Below are 22,591 nucleotides of genomic sequence, written 5' to 3'. Positions count from 1 at the left end.
ACTAACCTTTTACAGAGCCATGTGACCAGTAGCTGTAGTAGTAATTACTATTATTGATATTTTGGTTATTTTTAACTCACTGATAGAGTGCAAGAGTTTAAAACGAGCAGACAGTTAGAATTAAGAGGTCATTTCTCATCAGATTATAAACACATCACATTAAGGTGTGTGGACGAGGCCAGGAGTTTCCCTCTCACACATTTCAATGTACTCTGAGTAAATTCTGGGCAAGCAGCAGTGAATGTTGCTGAGACTACACGTGAGCTTTTGAGAGCGTGCGTAAGCTGAGACACCTACGTGCACTTTGTGGTAAAGAAGGTTCAGCTCCGTCTTTGCTGGCTAGTTGTGAGAAGTTGTTTTTTATATTCAGACACCCATTGGGGACATTTCCTCTTCTGCACGCAAGCATGTTCTTTTCCTCTTTCTTCTGCTTTAGGATACTTTAGAAATGTGCACCAAAGAAATTGAATTCAAGTGCATCTTGTTTGCTCTCTGCTACTTTCATGCGGTGGTAGCTGAAAGGCGTAAGTTTGGTGCGCAGGGCTGGAATCGGTCTTATCCTTTCAACAATGGAGATCTGACTATATCCATCAACGTGCTGTATAATTACCTGGAGGCTAATGTCAAGGTTAGAACGTGCTTGTTTAACATCGGCAAGTCAGAGTGATTGTCCCCAGGTTACAAAAAGCAGCACTACAGGGGAAACGCAGGGTGCTGCTTAGACCTCCCCTTCGTGCCCCCCTCCCAGCCTCCTGCCTTAGAGGTTTTTAAGGTCAGGCTTGACAAAGCCCTGGCTGGGATGATTTAGTTGGGGATTGGCCCTGCTTTGAGCAGGGGGTTGGATTAGATGACCCCAAGGTCCCTTCCAACCCTGATATTCTATGATTCCTGGGTGGGGGGAGCATTGTGGAAGCACAGGGCTCCAACAACCTTTGGACTGAAGAAGGCTCTGCCGGGGGCTCCTTGTCCCCTGACTGCCCCAACCCTTATCCACACCCCCGCCCCCAGACAGACCCCCGGGACTCCCACGCCCCATCCAACCACTCCCCGCCCCCTGACAGACCCCCCCCCAGAAGTCCCGACCCATCCAACCCGCCCCCTGTCCCGACTGCTCCGATCCCTCTCCACACCCCTGCCCCCTGACAGGCCCCCCAGAACTCCCGACTCATCCAATCCTCTCCCCTTACCACCATGCCGCTCGAGCCGCTGGCTCCACGTGGAGGCAAAACAGCTGCTAGGCTGCAGAGCGCACCGCCCCACCCCTGCAGAGTGCTGAGGCAGCGGGGGGGGGGGGCTCTGGCTGCTGGAGGCCAATGGGAGCAGCTCAATCAGGCCCAGCCGCCCAATCAGCCGCGCCGCACTCTGCATGGGGGAAAGGGGAGGAGAGGGGGAACAATCCCGGACCTTTTACCCTTATTACCAATTCCTCCTGGATGGTTATTTAAAGACAAAAAAGCCGGACATGTCCAGGGAAATACGGACGGATGGGAACCCTAAGCACGCTCCTTGCTCCAGGCCTTATGGAAGTAGCAAAAGCTTAATTAAATTCAGTTGGGATGAAAAGAGACATGATCTAGAGGCAAGGCTCATCCGCCACTCTGGGGGGCTGTCTTTGTGCTGGGGAAGGGGTGAAATCCCCAGTGAACATGGTCAAGAAAGTGACGGGCTCCATGCTGCTCTTCCCCCCCGATGTTGATGCTGAGCTGCTCATGTGTGACTGACTCCAAGGGCTCGCTCCTTGCATGGTGAGGGCACAGCAAAGCTAACTTGACATGTGAAGCTTCCCGCTGCTGTCTGGGACTTTTCAGAACATGCATTCTATAGAAATCACTTTGCACTGAGTCGGCATCTCGTCTAGGTTCCATGGGACGATCTTCGCTATCTCTTTGGTGAAATTATGTATGGGGGACACATCACAGATGACTGGGATCGCAGGTTGTGTAGAACTTACCTGAGAGAATACATCCGGGTGGAGATGCTGGAGGGAGAAATGACCTTGGCTCCAGGGTTTTTAGTTCCACCCAACTCGGATTACAAGGTGAGGAAAGGCTCTTCTCTTCTATGGGGGGAGAGCTCCACAGTTCACTGCAGCTGTCAAAAGGCTGTGGCTCTCTTGGGGATGTATGTGTGATAAGAGCACCGCCTTGCAAAACCTGGAAAGAACCCCGTAAAGATGACATAAGGAGACATTGGGGAGAGTCCATGGAAACCTGGAGAGATTCCCAGGGGGAGAGTGGCAGGACAAGAAAAAGCAGTTCAGTAATAAACCAGGACAAAGCTGAGGAAGGACATGAGTAAAAACTTCTTAGTGAGGGAGGGCAGTAGGTCTACGGCACCCTGAGTGGGAGATTGAGAGATGGTTTAGATATTCTCCAGGCGGGAACACCAAAGACTCCTAGTCCATGATGGAGTGGGGCTAGATGAGCCCAAAGGTCTTAAAAGCCTTGTCTAGGAATAGGGGTCTAGTCACTCAGTGTTTGCTATCTGCCCTGTCTTTTAGGGTTATCATGAATACATTGATGAGAACCTTCCCCCAGAGAGCCCGTACCTTTACGGGCTCCACCCCAATGCCGAAATTGGCTTCCTCACTGTCACGTCTGAAAAGCTTTTCCGTACAGTTCTGGAGATGCAGCCTAAGGAGTCTGATGCTGGAGGCGGGACGGGTGTGTCCCGAGAGGAAAAGGTAGGAAACGTTTCTGTCCTTCGGTGCTAACCAGGAATTCATCTGCTGCGGGTTTGTTCTCGAAGAAACAAACATACCAACTAAGGGGAGGCTCCGTACTGTAACAGCCTCATCTCCCACCAGTGACAGAACCTCCAACGGTCTCTTAAGCACATTTGTGCCTCAGTGCTCCTGACCATGCTCTCCCTCCCACCGCTACCATGGACTAGCAGAGTAACTGAACAGGGGCACGCCTGCCTAGGGCTGCAGAGAGTTGCAGCCTCCTGCATTATTCAGTAGGGCAGGAGAGAGAGGAAATGGTTAATCTCTTTGGCTTCCTTTTTTCAAAGCTACATCTCCTCCTCCTCCTCTTCCAGCTGCACTGGCTGGCAGCCACTTCCCATCGCCTCAGGTCCTGCACTAAAGCACCTGGGAGCTGCTCACCCCCACCGCTGGGGGTAAAGAGACAGTGGGACCAGAGTTTCCAAAGCACATTATCCACCCTGCGCTTTGGATCCGGAGTTGTACTAGCGGGAAGGGCATATCAAGTGCGGTCCTGCAGGGATCAGTTCTGGGTCTGGTTTTGTTCACTATCTTCATCAGTGATTTAGATAATGGCACAGAGAATACACTTATAAAGTTTGCGGACGACACCAAGCTGAGAGGGGTTGCAAGTGCTTTGGAGGACAGGATTGAAATTCAAAATGATCTGGACAAACTGGAGAAATGGTCTGAAGTAAATAGGATGAAATTCAAGAAAGACAAATGCAAAGTAGTCCACTTAGGAAGGAACAATCAGTTGCACACATACAAAATGAGAAATGACTGCCTAGGAAGGAGTACTGTGGAAAGGGACCTGGGGTCATAGTGGATCACAAGCCAAATATGAGTCAACAATGTAACACTGTTGCAAAAAAAAGCAAACATCCTTCTGGGATGTAATAGCAGGAGTGTTGTAAGCAAGACACGAGAAGTAATTCTTCCGCTCTACTCTGCGCTGATTAGGCCTCAACTGGAGTATTGTGTCCAGTTCTGGGCGCCACATTTCAGGAAAGCTGTGGACAAATTGGAGAAAGTTAAGGGAAGAGTAACAAAAATGATTAAAGGTTTAGAAAACATGACCTCTGAGGGAAGACTGAAAAAAACTGGGTTTGTTTAGTCTGGAGAAGAGACAATGGGGCGGGAGGGGGAACATGATAACAGCTTTCAAGTACATAAAAGGTTGTTACAAGGAGGAGTGAGAAAAATGGTTGTTCTTAACCTCTCAGGATAGGACAAGAAGCAATGGGCTTAAATTGTAGCAAGAGAGGTTTAGGTTGGACATTAGGAAAAACTTCCTGTCAGGGTGGTTAAGCACTGGAATAAATTGCCTAGCAAGGTTGTGGACTCCATCACTGGAGATTTTTAAGAGCAGGTTAGACAAACACCGGATGGTCTAGATAATACTTAGTCCTGCCTGGAGTGCAGGAGATGGGACTGGAAGACCTCTCAAGGTCCATTCCAGTCCTACAAGTCTATGATTCTAGCACTGCACCTGTAAAATAATTAATACTACTAGTGATGTGGGGAGTTTGCTCAGTTACTGTACTTTGAGGTAGATGGCAGAGTACTTATGGGCTGATTATGAGCAGGTGAAATTTGTAACCATAAAAATGAAATGCAGGCAGCTGCTAAACCTAATCTTCCCCAGAACCCTCTGTCTTTAAGGCTGCATTCCACTTCTTTGTTGACCTCTGCTCATCTCCCTTTGGCTGCCAATAAACAGGTATGTGGCGCGTACAACCATGCAAAGCATATGGTCACAGAGTGGGCTGTATGCTAATTAGGCAGTGGGTATTGCAGCCATTCCCCTGGATGAGCTGAAAGGTGTATTGTGCTGGGTTCTTGCTGTACCATGCCACTCAGCCAGAGTCATGGGAGCAGCACCAGCTTCATTACTTAACGGAACAGGAGCCACTTCAACCCTCGATGGGTTTGAGCGCCAGCCTGTGCAGGGGCAATTCCAGCCTTGCCCAGTTTGCTCTCTCTTGATTCTAAGGCTCTGGTGGACTCTACAGACCAAGTTCATTGGCCAATTTAATTCTAGGCTATTAAAGGTTAGTGATAAATTCTTTCAGGAGACTGAAAATGTTAAATCAGTGGAAGAACGACATTTTACATGCCCTGTCAAAGCTCTGTACATGGAATTTGTTCCCTTGCTAAAGATGTTTGATGGTGTTACGTATTACAGGTCAAGCAAGTCCTAGATGAAATCATCGACAAGCTACCCGAGCCATTTAATATGCTGGAAATCATGGCTAAAGCAGCGGAGAAGACCCCGTATGTCGTGGTGGCCTTTCAGGAATGTGAAAGAATGAACATCTTGACAAATGAAATGAGACGCTCTTTGAAAGAGTTAAATTTGGGGCTGAAGGTGTGTGATATCGCTACTGTTTTACACCATGGTAGTAACTTAGGTAATGTTCTTGGGTTGTGTGTGTGTTTGGGTTTTTTTCAATATACCAGCCTTTACAAACAAAGTCAGTGGAACTAAATGTTCAGTTCAGGTTTGGTGCCAAGGTAATGTGAGCTGCTGGATTACTATGAGTTTCTCTTCTTCTGCCACCCACTACAATGTACATTCTAACTCCAGGGTCATTCTAAGGCAGCCAACACTCCTCTTTCCTTCATTGTGACTCCTGCAGGTTTGCGGCAGCCTAAAAGCTGAGTGAGCGGGTGCACGTGCATAAAGGGACGAACACCTACATTGAGGGAGACTGAGCTGGATTGCAGAGGCCATGGGATGATGGGGCAGTTGCTTCTGCTGAGATAGCCTGTCTTACATGTGGCTTTTCAGTGCTGACCTAAGGACTCAAAGGCTATGTCCCAGTTGCCTAAAATGCTGGCTTGTTTTGAAAAAAGCTGCTCTGTGTCCCTGCCAATACTTCTCGGGGGAGAAATCTCTAACGGGAATTTGAACTCCCCTGGACTTGCTGTAGAGCCCCAGGTGTAAGGGATGGGGCCCCTCTCTGTTGGAGGAGACTAAAGACAGACCCGGGAATGATGGAAAATGCCCTATTTTTCAAAAATTGGCACTGCTCCCTGTCAGTAAATCAAGCTCTAATGTTCACAACTCCAGAAACAGTCGCTGAGTCCCTTGTGACTGACATGCAGTGTGCCATCTTGGCTAGAGCTTTGCTCTCAAAGGTGGTTCCATCACAATGGGCCAGCTCTCACTTAACTAAACCACGGTTCTTTTCCTTTCAAAGGGGGAGCTGACAATCACAACAGACATGGAGGATTTGTCTAATGCTCTCTTCTATGACAATGTGCCCGAATTCTGGACAAACCGGGCCTACCCCTCCTTACTTGGCTTGGGAGCCTGGTATGCTGACCTACTGCTCCGGGTCCGGGTGAGTCTGCTACACCTCCAGCCTCTCTTCATGGGCCAAAGATCTCTCTTCAAACTGGTGCTCATGGAACAAATATTGCTGTCTGGCCAGGGCTGGGCATGTGAAGGTGCTTTGCATTGCTTGCAAGGATCTAAATTATGTACTAAAAGGAGCATCAGAGCTCAAACACTTCTCAAAAGCCCAGAAAATCTAGCTGGCTTTGCAAGAACCTGGGGTGCTGAGACCACCATGGCTTGAAAGCACAGTGCTGAAGTGATACGGGCCAAGTGCATGTAGGAGCCAGGGCTACAGCTTCATCGGAGGGTCTAACGAGATGGCAAGCCCCCCTTGCCTCAATCCGTGCCTGGAATTCAGGGCTTTCGAAGCAGCAGGGAAGGTGGCGTGTAGCTCTTCTCTCACGTACACAGTTGGCATTACAAACCAGTGGGGGAGGTGCTGTAGGAGAACCAAACAGGAAAGGGCAAGGACCCTAATTCTAAATCTGTAATCGTCATTATAAATTTGCCCTGATTCCAGCATTTAATGTCCAGCCACTTAATGGAGCTGCATCAGTACAAACCCCAAAAGGTAGCTCATGACAGCTGCACTTTGCACCAACAAAGCTTTTCTGGTGCAAAGCACAACCTTCTTCACCTGCACATGAGGTTTGCAGTGGTGCAGCGGCAGCAATGGCTGCAATTGATGCAAAGCCCCACTGAAGACAAAGCCTTAGTTTTTCCAAAGAGTCTCAGCTTGGTGCCCTTCTCCCTGGTGACTACCCTGTCCACCTGCAGCATCGCAGACCCAAGAGGGGCTCTGCTGAGATAGGGTTGTTCTTTGGAAACTTACTCCAGGTGTTTCTTTGTCTGCCACATGCCATTACTTTCACAACTTGTCCCTCCTGAAATCACAATCCACTGAAGATGGGCGTCTTAAATCAGAGGGGCTGTAAAGACAGTTCTCCCAAAATGGATGACAGGAGTAAATGCAGTAACAAGTCCAATGTTGGTATCACTCCACCAATTCAACAGATGCACCACGGCCTGTGGACTTGGCTTTAAACTGCGGCTGCTTTATTTTTCAGGAACTAGAGGCCTGGACGACTGACTTTGCACTCCCCACCACAGTGTGGCTGGCAGGCTTCTTCAATCCCCAGTCTTTTCTCACAGCTATCATGCAGTCTATGGCCAGAAAGAATGAATGGCCACTTGACAAGATGTGTCTTTCAGTGGAAGTAACCAAGAAAAACCGGGAGGATATGACGGCTCCACCCCGAGAAGGCTCCTATGTGCATGGGCTGTTCATGGAAGGTACAGGACCACCTCTTTTTGGCAGACCCATGCCTGAACCATTAGCCCAGCACACACTTAGAATCATAGACTAGCAGGGACCTCGGGAGGGCATCTAGTCCCACCCTCGCTCAAAGCAGGACCAATCCCCATCTAAATCCCCAAATGGCCCCCTCAAGGATTGAACTCACAACCCTGGGTTTAGCAGGCCAATGCTCAAACCACTGAGCTATCCCTCCCCCTTCTTGAAGGCAAATGCTGCAACAATGATTCCACCCCACCTGTGAGCGCTACTCAGAGCTTCCACTGTACCTGACAATGGGCTCTCTCAGTGCTGATATTTCCTGCAGCTTAATACCCAGTGTGTCCCTGCTAAACTTTAAGGTAGCCTACAGATAGTTACCTAGTTAATACTTATGCACCGAGTACTGTATCAATTAGTCTTTCCCAAGCAGTAGTCGAGGAATAACTGATGTCATGTCTGTCAGCACTGCAGGAGTGTAGTGTGAACTAGAGCCAGCTCTCATTTATTTTGCAATAAACAGAATCCATTCATAGAGCAGCCAGGTTCAGTTTGGGTAGCAGCTGCCGTTATCATTGTCAGAAACATGCCAGCAGAGGGCAGCCCTCATCTAACAGACAAACAGGGACCATTAGTATTTATTTATTTTGGAAATTAAGACAGCTACAGGTGAACCTCAGAGCAGAGACAGCTGATGCTATTTGGGTCTCATATATAAATAAGGAAGTCTAAGTGAGAAGGGAATATTCTCTCAGCTTTAGTTTGAGGTCCCTTACAGCTAATAAACACAGAGGGATGAGGCCCTGGCAGGATCACTCTACTGCCAAGCTTAGGTCCATGCCCAGCAGATGCTATGGGAGAGTTTCCATATTTCCCATTCTTCCCCAAACTGTGCAGTCCTCCCCGACATGGGCGCTGGGGGGGAAGAGGTGGGGGAGAGTAAGGACAGAATTGACCATTGTAGTTAGAGATCTTATCCCTAGTAATATTGTTAGGGGTGACTAAGCCCTGGCTACTTCAGTACAGCCCTTTGGTCCTCCAGCCGACCCTTAACCATGCTTCTAGGAGAACTCTCCCCCCAGCAGATACAGCAAATAGAACCTTCTGACGGAAAAAGCCCCATGGCAGCTGGTATACTGACTAAGCCATAACACTGCAGGTGCTCGGTGGGACATTCCTAGTGGTGTCATCACAGACGCTCGGCTGAAGGAGTTAACGCCCTCGATGCCAGTCATCTTCATCAGAGCCATCCCTGTGGACCGTATGGACACCAAGAATGTCTATGAGTGCCCAGTCTACAAGACTCGCATGCGAGGCCCCACCTACGTCTGGACCTTCAATCTGAAAACAAAAGAGAAGCCAGCTAAGTGGATTCTTGCTGCTGTTGCTTTGCTCTTACAAGTTTAAACTTTTACTGCCTATGCAAAGCACTTGTTCCACATGCCAAAGTACCACCCAGCTCAACACTAATCCTATTAGTCAGAAACTCCACCCAGCTTTTTGTCTGCCCCAAAGTATTTTAATAGTGACAATAAAAGATAAACATGAAATGAAAGTGTTAGTGCTCAGGTGGATAAAACAATTGGCCAGCGGTGGATTGGTGTCACAATACACATCAGAGAGGTGCCAGCCGTGGGGAACTCCACAAGGCAGGTTACAGTAAAGCACTACAGGCCCAGCACCAAAGAGATGGAGGAAGCCAAAGTAAAGGCCTTGTCTACACTGCCACGTTACAGCGCTAAAACTTTCTTGCTCAGGGGGGTGAAAAAACACCCCCCTCCGTGCTGGAAAGTGGCAGTGCAGACAGTGCACCAGCGCTGGGAGCTACTCCCCTCGTAGGGGTGGGGTTTTTACAGTGCTCACAGCGCTGGTGCCGTGAGTATACAGCCACGTTAAAGCGCTTTAACATTTAGTAGTGAAGACACCCAATGTTTGTATGTGGCCGTCTGGATTCCACAGCGCTCAGTGCCTGTTCGGTGCTCCTATGTGGGCAGGGACCCACTGGGCCATGTGCTGGAGTTCCAGTCCCTTCCCCAAAGAGCTTCCAATGTAAACAGACCAGACAAAAAGGGAAGGAGAAACAGAGCCAGGAAGAGAGCCCAGATACCAACACTGTCCAGTGCCTTAGCTACCGCTCTGTGCCATCCTCTACTTCCCAACAGTGGAAACGTGCACACAGGTCACCCCGATCAACCTTTAAGCATCTGCTATTAAGCCTTCCAGCACCTGTCCCACAGGGCTGTATAAAGAATACACTCTGGCCATGCTCCCTGTTTACTACCCATTTTTCTAGCTGGGTGGGAAGTCAGTCAGGAAGCACATGTCCTTCTGTTTCTAGAATGTGATGTCTCTCTGTCCCTGTGCTCCCAGAAGTGCAGTTGTGTCAGACAAGGCCACACACTACAGCCAGCCTTTGAAATACAGCCAGAGTCGTTACAAGACTCGTGAGAAATGAGACAGAAAAAAGGTGAGAAATGGTGCGCTCCAAAGCACTAGGAGTGGCAAGGCCTGTCACCAGTGGCTAGGAGACCCATCACGGCTGGTGCTGTGTGCAGGGACCATGAAAGCGAACGCCCCTCTCACCCCCGAGGGGAACCATTGTGGCAGAAGCAGGAGCAAGCTCCCTTGGTGTAGCTGTTTGGGGCATAAAGGATTTTGGTTTGCCTTCATGCCACTGCCATTGCTGCCTGGCCAGGAGGCTCAGCACTGACCACCCCGAAGAACCCAACCCCCCTCTCCCTTTTGTATGGAGCAGTTTGCTATTTAACATCTGCTAGCAGCACTCAACTGCCTGAAGACAAAATGATAAAACCCCAGTGCTTCAGCATCTTCTATTTCAACACTGTGACTTTAGCCGAGAGGGGAGAGCTGTGAAGGAATGCTTAGGGCAATAGGCAACTGCCAGGCTGCTTGTGGTCCAGGGCTGACCTGGCCATTTATGAGGCCTCAGTAGTGCTGGTTCTTCAATCCCTGGATACAGAGGAAGTTTAGAACCAGTTACCCTGATGTGGCAGGTGGCTGGCACTTACCCAGAGCAAGCAATCTGGGCTCCCAGAACCAGAGGGTTGAGTGAAGGTAAAGGACCAGAAAACACATACACATGCTCCAGCAGTAAGGCTCTTGGGAATGAAAATTGGCGAAAGTTGAAGTCTGAGTCAGCATTTTCACCAAGTCTAGGGGATTAACTGGGTGAAAAGTCCCGGATCAGTGAGTCCACCACCATAGGAAGAAAGATAGCAAATGGCCTTGTGTCAGCCAACATCTAATGCTGACTTTTTCCCCTCTTTAATCCCAACTCAGGCAGGAGAGCAGCTTAGATTTCCCCACAATGTCTCCCATTGGCTGGCCAGGGTAAAATCTAGGCCTGACCCTAGGCTGAGTCCCCATTGCAGAAGAGAAAGTCTTATCAATGCATGGGGATAACTTGGACTCCTGCCTCCCCCTTCCTGAAAAGGATCCTGTTACTGCTAGACTACGACATGCATTGGAGATATAACCCACTCAAATGGAAATCGAATATAGGCCCTCAGGAAAGAGCTTCACACTGCACTGAAAACCTTCCCCATGCAAGGGAAGCACTGGGCTGATTCTTCCCGCTGCATTAATAAGTGGAATTATCTCAGTATCATTTCCTGCAGCTTTAGTTCTTCCTGGAGCAAAACAACTTCAGACTCACCCAGAGGAGGATCCTTTCTCCTTTCAAAAGAAGTTCTTAATCAGAGGCGTTACCAGCTTCACCCACAGCTTTACATAGCGGGTTGGCTGTTCAAATGTAGACGACGACACGACGCCTGACTTGAGGTAAAGCTGCTCCTGCTCCTACAAGACAAAATCCCAAGAGCCAGTTTCACCATTGCGCCCTCACATCATCTGGCACCCTAGCCAGATTTGGTGCACCTACAGTCACAGCTTTTGCCTGGCCAGAGAGGCATCTCACCCTTCTCTCACAGGGCTGAACACACATCAGGGGCTAAGAACCCAGCCTGCCCCTCCATGTGATGTGAATTGTAGACAAGTAGCCCAGCCATTGAGCTGTGAGCATGGGGAATGTCACATGGCAACTGCCCCTGAGGTGTGACTGCTGCAGCAACATTCTGAGGCTTGACCGCTGCATTCTGAAGAGCCACATTCACATCATATTCTGGAGAAATGTACTCAGAACCTGAACATTGGAACTCAAAGGGCCCAAGGTGGGTGGCTTTGCAGGATCAGTCCCTACAGCTATCCCTAATTACGTAACTAAACTACAGTTATAGGAAGAACGTAAGTCAAACCCCTAGCTGTAATTGCCTGAAAAGGAAACCTGACTTTAATCTCAAGAGACTGGTTTGCAGAACTCATCCTAGACACAGCTCTAGTGTTGTGTTTTCAAATGAATATGCAGTCATGATTTCAATTAAATTACCAGAAATGCTTAAGTGCCTTTAAAGTATAAACAATACAACTGGAAGAGGAAGTGAACCATCTCTGTTACAATAGACATTTCACATAGCACATGAAAAGTAGTGGTTTGATCAAAGGCAGAAGTGGCTCTTTCTGCAAAACTAGCAAGGTTTCTGGTTTTACTCTACATGCAAACAAGAAGCAGGACGTTTGTCAGTTGTAGCAAAATACCTCAATTTCTACTCCACAGATTACAGAAATCTTTCCCTGTGAGAGAGTCCGCAAGCACTCTGAATTTTGACACATCAGGAAAGGAACCACAAATTATGGGAAATAAACACAAAGGGCTGAATGTAAAAGATGCCGGCAGTAACGAGCCTGCTTTTAGAAATGAAGAGTGTTGCAAAGCCCACTATAAACCCTCCGTTAGAGGCAGGGTGTCAATCATTTAATGCCGATAGTCTAGGTTCAGTTCAGTTATTTGTACTGAGACTCAAAACTTGTAACAAACTATTATTTACTTTGGTTCACTCATTGCAGCAGCCAGAAAGCCATCTGGGACTGCTCAGCACTTCTCCAGCATTCCTTTTTGAAGTGGAAGTTGGACTTCAACATGGGCTAACCCCTGACCTTGGTTTGGTTTGAAAAACATGGCCGGAGATGAGTTAGTTTGAAAAGTGATTGGTGCATATGTTTTGCAACAATGTTGCAAAGTGCTTAATGTGGGTTCTAGTCCATGCTGTCAATTACAATACAGGTGTAGAGTGGTTATTAAAATGTATCACCAATTTCCTTCAGACTAAAGGAATCTGCACTGGAAACATCTCAAACAATACAATGTATAGGACTGCAGTAATGAAAGGCCTGGGTAGTCATACGGAGTTCCACAGCAGCCCCCACCCTACTGGTACCCAAAAGTCAGTCGTTTGAGGAGTGTACATTAGTCAGGCATTTGTATCACCAGCCCCTGTGCTAACAGGAGACTGTTTGTCTAATTTGTTATTTGACAAAAGCAGCAGCAAAGGAAACCAACTAAAAGTGACAAATACTATGTAGCCCCAGAGGCTGTAGTTTTTCTGTTAGCCCTACTTACAGATAGGACTACAAGATCTTAGTTACCATATGTGAGACAGGTGATTTATCTCCCATAATGCCAGCCGGGCCCCCCCACATCAAGTCAAGGCAGATGACAGAGAAACGATTCACACTGGACGGGAGTTTCACAAATGAACAGTACTACCAGCTCACAATATCTGTTGCTCTTAAAGCTGCACCTTGGAAGTGGAAAAATCTCAGCTTTCATTTAAACGAAGAAGTCTCTACCCTCTTGGTTGTGAAGAAAAGCATGAAAACATGAACCTTGCCGGCTCAAAGAAGAGAAGGCAAAGATATTTTAAATACAGTTTAGGTTCTCATGTTTTTTTAATGCTAGGGTTCACAATACAGGGAGATCCAAACCCCTCCACTGTTCATAGATTTGGAAATGAAGTCTTCATTGAGAGCTTTGCATAGGGTTCACAGAACAGCACAATGTCTCTAACACTTGTCCCAACCATCCCAACCAGCGTACAATGGAAGGACGAAGCGAGAGACGGATTCCTTAGAGGGTCTGTTAGATTTCATCTCAGCACAGAACAGTCTCCACACAAAGATCACAAACAGCAATGAAACAGGTGGTCACATTCCAGATCACTTCTAGTATACTGGGGAGATTCAGCCATAGGCATTTAGCTAAAATGCTTTGTTGGGTCATTGCAGTCATCCTTCTCAGATTTACACAATCCCTTTGTTACAAAAATATTTTTCACAGATTTTTCTCATTACAGATAAAAACAAATACAGGCCAAATAAAGTGAAACATTCATGTGACTCTTCCAGTAAGACACAGAACCCTGCTGGATTAGATATGAGGCTGACTCAGTGGGCCAAATTCAGCTCTGGGGTAAGAGGTGCAATTCCCATTGATTTTTATGCAGGCTGAGCCTTATGCCAAGCCTGAGTTTTATCCAATATGTGTTTTGCAAAGCTTCACATGAAACTCATGCATTGATCCAATTTGCTTCACTGCTGAACACTTTGGTATCACGGGAATTACTCAGGGTGATGCCAATTCCAGGACTAGATTGAAAAGCAGGACAGTTGGAGAAAACTATCTAAGAGAGGAGACAAGAAGATACCAAACAACCCAAGCTGCCCACCCCTTTACAGCTGACTATACACTAAACTGGAACACTGGTCTTTAAACCACTGAAAAAGAGCCTACGGTCAGGATTAAAAACAGGACCACATTTCTCCCTGAGAGAAGGACAGAAATTCTCTTACTGTAAAGGAGATGCTGAGTGCAGATCCCCTTCCCTTCTCCAGCCCCCAAATCCTGTGAAAAAAGAAGTTATCTGAAGGCAGCCAGGGTGGGGTTTATATAAATATTTACATGGGGTTAGAGACACTTTTGGTTGCAAGTAGATTGATAAAAGCAATTAAGATCCAAAGCACTTTACAGGTGAGAGGTCAGCAACTCAGTGAACCTGAATTCCATTTCCGCAAGCTCAGATGCCCAAGCCATGGAGGCAAGGCATGAATGTGCAGCGTATATGAGAATAAGTAGCTTTACTCTGAATGGCTCATCTGTGTTTGGTTAATCTCCAGGGCCAAATTCAGCTGTCCATTCTCATTATGGCCTCTAGTTCCCAGAAGTGGGCACTTGTAGCCAACAGCTCACCAATAGCCACTTAACTGACAGTTCCTCAAGTTCTCCTGTGCTAGGTGAAGGTTTGAAGTTCTAGTAGTTGAAGATTTTTAAAGCAATCATCTCACCAACACTCCCCCACCCTATGAAACCTCCTCCTATTTGCCACCAACCTGATGGAGCTGCTGCTGCAGGTCACGATTTTCTGTCACTATTGCAACCTGAGCTTCCAGGTCCCGATGAACCGACCTGTACCCAAAATTAGGAGAGCCAATCAGAGTCAGGCAGGGTAGACTGCTTCCTGCCAAGTACAGCCAGAGGCCTGCAGGAAAAGAGGGGGAAAGGAAATATGGCAGACAAAGGAAGTGACCATGGTAGCCTCCAACACTTGCTCTTATTCAATGATTTTCATTTCTTTTAAACGCTTTATTAGATTTACAGGAATTGCAAATAGTCATGACACAAAGCAACCGGTCAGGAAACAGAGACGCTTCCTTATGGACAGCTTAGCCTTGCGGAGCCCGGCACAGCCCTGGAGAGCCCTCTGCCACACCTGGCTCTGGCGCTCTACACTTGTTACTTTGTGTGCTCTGGGGGACAACGTGGCTTTGGCACTCTGAGGTGGATCTCATCGGCGACACTCCCAAGGGTAAGCACTATCATTTTTAAAGCCTAATGAACTGTACACAGCAGCTCTACCCGTGAAGACTCCAAACATAACCCTAAATGGCTAGTACCCAGTAAAGAAAGGCCACACAGGAAATACCTTGGAGAGATGTGTCTGCAGCATTCTCTTCAGTGACTGGAAAGAGAGCTCTCGATCCCCTGGGCCCTGGAGATCTGCACAGCAATCCTGACTCAGTTTCCATTCCCCCCTACCCCCAACACAGACAGATATTCTGGAAACATGGCTATTTCAATGCTCCCCTAGAGAGAGATCACATCTGAACAGCAACATGCAACCCAAAAATCTGTCCATCTACAAAACAATCATCCTTAATGCTGCCCCTCCCACCTTCTAGCAGATCTGCCCTCTTGAAACAGAGGACTATGCAGCATATTCTGCGCCGTGCCAAGCCTGCACTGAGGGGCTGTTCCTCCCTGCATGGAGCCAAAGGCCTACTCCACTGGCAGCAACAGGACTAAGCACCATTCTGGACCACACCCCTGTGTTATTTTTACACTTCTGTTTCTCCTTACTACAGGTGGGAGCGAGCAGCTCCCTTATCGTATCTCTCAACTGCCGGTAGCTTGTGAGTGCAAGGGAAATTGGCTCAGTGCATCACTATCTAAAGGTAATATCGTGCACTGTGGTAACCAGGTCACTGGTGTCAGCTGTTATGAAAGGGTTTGAACAACATCCCTCCAATTTCTCTAAGTCTTTGTGTTTCTTTAAGTAACCAGCAGACACCCTGGCAAAGAACAGCCTCATCTTTAGCACGAGCTCTTTTCCCTCTCAGACTTTTCCCTGGTTTTTGTGGTTGGGAAGTTCTGTAACTTTTTCATTTGAGTTCTCCACAAACTTTGAATGGAATCAGTGCATGTGTGCAGACGGCCTTGCCTTTTCTCTGCAGCTTATAATGGCTTTCAGACCTTCTCCACCAGGCAAGAAAAAAAACCATACCATAGCAGGGGCACAAGCCCAATTTCCCCCCCGCAGGTTACCTCTAAAAACCTCTTGGACTGAGAGCGGGTAAGTCACATTACCCAGTCCTGAGGGCAGAGTCTGCAAGAGATGGCATCATGAAGACTCTGAACAATGGCATTGGCTGGCTCTGGCCGGTGAATTCCTACAAGATTGTTACCAATAGGGCAGGTACAAATGATCACACCCACTCTTTCCCTTGAACATCACCAGAGAGTAAATTAAACTGCTCCTATTTATAGCACAGCACAATCCAATTTCCTGGGACTCTCAGTCCCCAAACAAAGTTACTGGAGAGCTCCTCTTCATTCTTCCAACTCTAGTCACAAGAGAAACATACCCTAAAGCCCCAGGGAAGCCCAAACCCTGCCAGATATAAACGGAATTAGGGTCTGGTGTCATGCAACCAGGAAGGCAGTCCACAAGCCCAGGCCTGGTTCTCAGGCACGTCATAGCGTTTGTAAGATGGAGGGTGGAAGAGCGCCCAGAGGTGCTATTAAGCTATGGCTGAAGGGAGCCTGACAGGCCACTCGCTGGACAGAAGCTGATGTAAGGGAGCTGCTTGCTCTCTGCTAAGCAGGGCACATGTGAGTCCTAACAGATGCATTTTCCCAGCCCACAAGTCACACAAAGAACACAGCAGAGAAGCTATAGCTTAAAAACCACCTAGTCCCTGAATAGACACAGGTTTCCTAATTCAGACCAAGAGCACTTCCAAGAATGCCTTGAGTAAGAGGCTGCCGATTCACCGCCTGTTCCTGTAACACACGCCCCACCCCCACAGCACCACAAAGCCAGCCGCCTCCCCCGTGCCACTTTCAGTTACACCTTCCAGTTCAAGAATGGCAGCTGCCCATACCACAGCCTGATTGGAGGCTGCTCCCCAAGCCTGCCACACCCACTGGGCCTGGTAGGAATTTCTGGACACTGTCCACACAGGGAGCCCCTGAAATCCACAAAGAAACACATGAGCTGTGCAGAGATCCAGCACGTCCCACAATCATTTTTGATTTACTAGAGCAGATTCCCAGATAGGGCCGGTCTGGTAACAGCAGATATGGGATCCAGAGCTGGGGTTGGGGCAAGAAATTGATGGCAGGAACCCACCTGCCAAGCTGGGGTCGTGATTAAGGGAAGACTATAGTCACCTCCCTCTCTCATGTAGCCAAGGGAGGGAACCCTGCAGCCCTCGTTGTGGCCTTGGCTTTGTGACTGTGCCAGGAGGAGATTGCTCACACAATGACTCACTTTTCCAGGAGGGGAAAGGCAGAGTTTCCCAACCCTCTGGCAATAAAGCACCTTCATCTAGGTCCCAAAGGGGACACACCTGGCACCTGATCACCTGACACTGGAGCAGGAGACAACAGCTCCTCATCTCACCAGGTCAGGAACTGCCACCGCTGCGTGTTTGCACTCAGGCACGGGCCATGGAAATCTCCTTAGGTACAACACTGACATTTCCCATGCACACTGGCGCTGCAACTGTGTAAGCTATAAGAGCACTCAGCCTTACTCAGGGCAAGTTCAATCACAGCAGCAGTGGGAAAGCTTGTGCAACATTGTCTGTATGGACACCAAGTGTTTAACCGGGGCTTGCCCGGCCAAAACACAGTAGCATAGAAGTGCCAGGTCCTATAAGAGGTTAAAGGGTGCCTTCCTCTGAAGGCTGACAAAGGAAGTAAGATGCCCAGCTGCTGCTGAGAAGCAGGGAGAATTGGGGTTGATCCCACACCCTGTTCCAAGACCCAAACTCTAAGCTTGATTATTTCAAACTCTGCCTCGGAGGTCCCCTCCTGCTTCTCCTCTTTCAGCCCACTCTCAGTCCTGAGCATCATTCTGCTGCCTAGGGTCACAGTAGAACAAGTCAGGTGAATCACACGTCAGCCAAAGGGTGAACCAGACCAGAAATGGGGACTGTAGACGGCCCCTCTAGCACCCAGAAGGGAAAACAAGATCTAAATGGCTGACACGCCACGTTTCTTCAGGTTTACATCTTCCCCAGCACTGATCCTGCTGAAGCTCAGGAGACTCCTTTGCTCCTGCACATATGATAACATAACAAATCGACCTCTAAAGCCCAGGTGCATGGAAAGGTTTTGGCTTCTTTCTAAGAAGGCAAATCCCATGTGGTAAAGAACTGCTCCACAGGAACATTTTGGTTCCTTGGAAAAGCAATGCATTCCTTCCTAGCTCACCACTCTATGCCTGTCCTGGGGAATCTCACTTGCAGACTTACATTGTCCAGCAGCATGAGTATTCCATAGACACCTGAGCATGTAATTCCTGGAAATCAAAACACCCACCGCTTCCCAGTCAAGCAGGCTCAGGTTCTTCTGAACGGGTGCATCTACTCTAGGACCATCTGTAAGCCTTCTCCTGTACAGGTACTACAAGCAGTGTAAGCTGTGGCACAGGTATTGCATACACAGGTTAGAGGACATGCTGCTAAAAAGGTCTGCAGCTGTCTCCACTAATGCTCTCACCACTGGTAGCCCAGATATGGAAAAACACACATTTCTTAGTCAAGGGAAGGCTTTAGTCAGCAGCTTCCTCTCCCATCACCTCTGAACCCTCTTCCGAGCAGCCCTGCAGGAACCAGGGTAGATAGTGGCATTCCCACAATCATTAACAGCCAGTGTCTTCAGACAGGCAGACATCCTCCAAGAACTGCAGGCCCTGGCCTTTGGGAGGTCGTGTTACTGGCTCAAGGGACTAACTGCACCATTCCACTGTTCTAATGGGATTTATGCTGCAGACGATGTGCAGGCCCCTCAGCAGAGTGCAAAACTGACTCTTGAAACAAACATGAACACCGGACTAGATCTTGCATGCAATGACCCTGTAGTTGTCTCGAGGGGAGGGTGCCCCACTGCCAGCTGTACTTGAGGAGGACTGGAATAGCAGCGGGTGCTGTGGATTGGGGCTGAAGGCCATCAGCAGAGCGGAGTGAAACCAAGGACTTGAATAGCAGGGATATCAAAGATTTCCTGTGTGACTGTGGCTTAATCTCTCTGGGCCTATATTCCCCATGTGCAAGATGGATCTAATACTTTCCTACATCACAGGGATGCTGCAAAGATAAGTCATGAATATTTGTGAGGTCAGATGCTATGGGATAGAGCTGTATAATAACCTAGAGAGACAGAAAAGCTGTTTGCAAAGAGGTGAGCTCAACTCCACACACAGCAGTCCTACGTACCAAAGCACACAACAATTAGACTTCCTACCGACACTCAACTATGAAAACCACTCATGAATTGCAAACAATTTACAACTACGTAGGTACAACTACTTGGAGAGCAGGAGAGTATGGGTCTCACTGCTCTGGCAGGAGACTACAGAGGAGCTGAAGAAAGTGAGGAATTTATGCCCCAATCTGAGCAGTGTTGGACTTGTGGGAATTGGACATGCCCGCAGCTACCAACTACTGCTCAGAAAAGTTCTGTGGCCACACGGGTTGGCACATGACTCCTTGCAGCGGCACTGTGGAAGCAATCTCTCAGGGACTCCCTTTAAGAGATCACATGTATTTGCCTACTCATCTCTACGTATTCTGCCATGCTGGTCTCTGTGTGCTGAACTCTCTTGTACAGCAGAGGGAGATGCTCCTATGTATATCCAGCCCTCCATTAGGTTTGTAAAGATGGTCAGGGACCCATCCTCATGGGGGCCTAGATACCCCAGAACATTGGAGTCACTGCTGGCTCACTGTGACTCCTGTTTACACTGAAGATCCTGCCAATTTCCTGCACTCCAATCCCTTTCACATCCTTACAACAGGACTAATTGCATCACTTCCTGTTCTGTAAACCGGTTAGATCAGTGCAACAGGAAACTATGAATCAGAACTGCTACCACTGTCATGAGTAGAACCAGATGCCTCTTCTCCCCCACCAAGTGTAGTCTGAACCACTCTCTTCCCCCCCACCCACATGTCTGTGAGCGGTAAAGTAATTTTGTAATTTAATACAGTGCACGATTTCCCTACACCATGATTCCTCTACCCTAAACTTCTCTGAAGAGGCCAGCTCAAAGGAGCAGGGAGCTCAGTCCATCCTTGACTTTTACTCAAAGTGCAAATAATTAAGAACTGTTAAATAATAATTGCTTCTAGTCACTACTGACTTGGGACTGGACTGGAACTGAACCAGAATCCTAGAGATGAGAGACCAATTTCCATCCTCAGTCCCCTGAACCATCCAGATGTATGCATGTTTTGGACCTAGTATATTGTGACAGGGACATATGGCTTAGAACTGGATGAAGCCCCCACCCAGCCTCCCACTGGCCTGATGCTCTGTATCTATGCTAACCTTCAATCTCTCTACAGAAGGCCTCCTAAGGACAGGCTGTCTCACCTTTAGCGTGGAAAGTCCATCCATTCCTGGAGTACTCCTGCAGTCGGACCCTGTCTTGCTGGCCAAGGCAGCACACCTCGCTGTAAAACTGATGTGCAATGTACACATAGGCAGCAGGAATGGCACCTGCCACCCCTTTGGCACCAAAGAACCCATTCACCTCCGGTGAGGCCAGCAGGATCTGATACTCTGCTCTGGTGCCCAGAACGAGATCCATGTAGGCTTGCGTGAGGTTGAAGTAGCCAGTGGTGAGGTATATTCTGGCACCTCGCTCTGCCTCTGTCAGCAACGTCTCCGTGACTCTCTCATCTATTTGAATCCCAAAGGGTTTCATTTGAATTAGTGGATAAATCCAGGTGTCCGGTTCTGGTTTTTGGTCCCCTCCTGCATTAGGGTCTCGCTGGGGCAATAACGGATCTCCTTCTGATCGCCTTCCATGAAAAGTCTGCGAGTGAAGTTCTTGTCGTGTCCTGGCAGCATTGATCACTTCCATTACTCTCCTATTTGCCACTTCACAATATGCCGTCTTGTCTCCTGAGTGAAAACAAGGAATGACTAACAGAAGATATAGAGCGGTGACCCTCAGGCTGAGGTGTCTTTGGCTCTTTGAGGTGTCTCCCGCGGCTCTTTGCAGCACATGGTATTAAATCACTGTGTGATTTTATTATTAACCAACCTAAGTTATTAACCAATCAGGATGCTTTTATTATGTTATTAACCAATTGTAGTTGATAAAATAATAATGCTTGGTCAGTCATTTTGCTGTGAGAATAATATATATAATATAAAAACTAACTGTTCCCTGCATGCTGTTTAAATATGACTACACAGCACTATGGTAAATGAAGCAATGAATTCACACTTCTGTGACTCTTTTGGGTAACATTGTTTTCTAGTTTGGCTCCTGAACCACTGAGGTCTGAGTATCAGTGATATGGAGCTATGTAGTAGCTATTGCCTAGTAGGGAAACTACACACAGACAGGACCACAGTGGAAGCAACCCAAAGAAACTACCGCCATGGAGACCGCATAATCTGTTGCCTCTCCAAGACCGAAATGTGGACGTTAGCACAGCTAGGGCAGCACATGACAGAGGGAGAATAGTCACTTCATAGAGGGAAGACTTGAACATGGGCAGCACTTCATGCTCAGTGGGAAGTGAAAAGCCTCCAAGCAGGGCTGGGGCAGAATGGCTGTCCAGGAAAGCTCTGCACCACAACTGGCCTCTAAAGAGGACTGGAAGGTGCCAAAGGCAGCCTATATTCGCACAGTCTATCTATTTGCACAGGTGGTTTAGTGGGGGAACCCTCAGGAACCAAATGCCAGTGGAATTTCCAGATGGGGATTTTAGGCAAATGCCGGAGGGAACTAAGAGCCGCTCATTTACTTTTGTACAAAAGGTTCTCTCTCACCTGCAGAGTGCAGACACCAGCCCCATCTGCCCCACAGAACAGTACTCAACTGATGCCACCCTATTCTGCTCAGGTTCTTACACTGCACCCCTCACTGTGGTATCTGAGTGCCTGTAAAGTGCTGTTTACCAAGAGTGCAGTGCCAGATGCAGATCTGATACACCACCCACAACTTCACTGCAGAGCAGAACAATCCCTTCTGAATCAGACTGAGGCTTTCCTTAGGGACTGAAATTTGCTCCAGTCAAAGGATCACAGCAACTTTCTACTGTACTTTATAACAAAGGGATCTCCAGTCTCTTCTGCTGGGACTAGAACTGGGGAAACACACACGTGCAGCCTTAACAAGCCTATGGTGGATCTGTGAATCTCATCGCAATTTGAACTGTGGGTTTGTGAAGGAGACACGTTTGTTCCACCTTCCTCTCCTGCTGAATCCCATTACTTAGAGCCTGTGATTTGACTCAGCAATTTTACCTGTCCTATGAGGAAATGCAAGAGCACCCTCTACACCCCCACTGGATAGCACTGTCACCCATTACACGCGCTCACACCCAGAGACCCAACCACATCATGTCATATGGATGAAGGCCTGACTACAGTATTTCAGTGTGGCTCAATTCAAAGAGTCTCCCTTTGATTTCACTCAGTTCCCCATGTCTGGTATTCTCCACACCGTAGTGCCACAGAATAACATGCCCCTAAGCAGAAGGGCAGTTCCCAGATCTCCATGGGCTGGGGAAGAAACATTAAACAGCTGCA

General features: G+C 48.1%; 2 protein-coding genes across 3 annotated transcripts in view; one reads left to right on the top strand and one right to left on the bottom strand.

Moving 5' to 3' along the window:
- The window catches only part of DNAH17 (dynein axonemal heavy chain 17), a 68,071-nt gene extending 59,155 nt beyond the window's left edge, over positions 1 to 8,916 (top strand). Inside the window, exons 54-60 of the mRNA XM_026654408.1 lie at positions 437 to 628; positions 1,859 to 2,038; positions 2,501 to 2,683; positions 4,893 to 5,075; positions 5,911 to 6,054; positions 7,118 to 7,343; positions 8,504 to 8,916. Coding sequence (XP_026510193.1) covers positions 437 to 628; positions 1,859 to 2,038; positions 2,501 to 2,683; positions 4,893 to 5,075; positions 5,911 to 6,054; positions 7,118 to 7,343; positions 8,504 to 8,751 — 1,356 coding nt within the window. The 3' untranslated portion in view covers positions 8,752 to 8,916. The remainder of the gene's footprint in view (positions 1 to 436; positions 629 to 1,858; positions 2,039 to 2,500; positions 2,684 to 4,892; positions 5,076 to 5,910; positions 6,055 to 7,117; positions 7,344 to 8,503) is intronic.
- PGS1 (phosphatidylglycerophosphate synthase 1) overlaps positions 8,599 to 22,591 on the bottom strand; it is a 29,992-nt gene continuing 15,999 nt past the window's right edge. Inside the window, exons 7-10 of one of the 2 annotated variants that reach the window (XM_024205914.1) lie at positions 20,417 to 20,950; positions 14,587 to 14,735; positions 11,021 to 11,163; positions 8,599 to 8,685 (exon numbers count right to left, since the gene is read on the bottom strand). In XM_024205914.1, the coding sequence (XP_024061682.1) occupies positions 11,044 to 11,163; positions 14,587 to 14,735; positions 20,417 to 20,950 (803 nt within the window). In that variant the 3' untranslated portion in view covers positions 8,599 to 8,685; positions 11,021 to 11,043. Of the gene's footprint in view, positions 8,686 to 11,020; positions 11,164 to 14,049; positions 14,102 to 14,586; positions 14,736 to 20,416; positions 20,951 to 22,591 lie in introns of those variants that run through there. The other variant, XM_024205915.1, reaches the window with a different exon arrangement.

Source organism: Terrapene carolina, unplaced genomic scaffold, assembly GCF_002925995.2.
Source record: "Terrapene carolina triunguis isolate 2854851 unplaced genomic scaffold, T_m_triunguis-2.0 Scaffold192, whole genome shotgun sequence".
NCBI lineage: Eukaryota > Metazoa > Chordata > Testudines > Emydidae > Terrapene > Terrapene triunguis.
The sequence above is the reverse complement of the archived record's forward strand: the minus strand, read 5'-3'. Positions and strand labels throughout refer to the sequence as shown.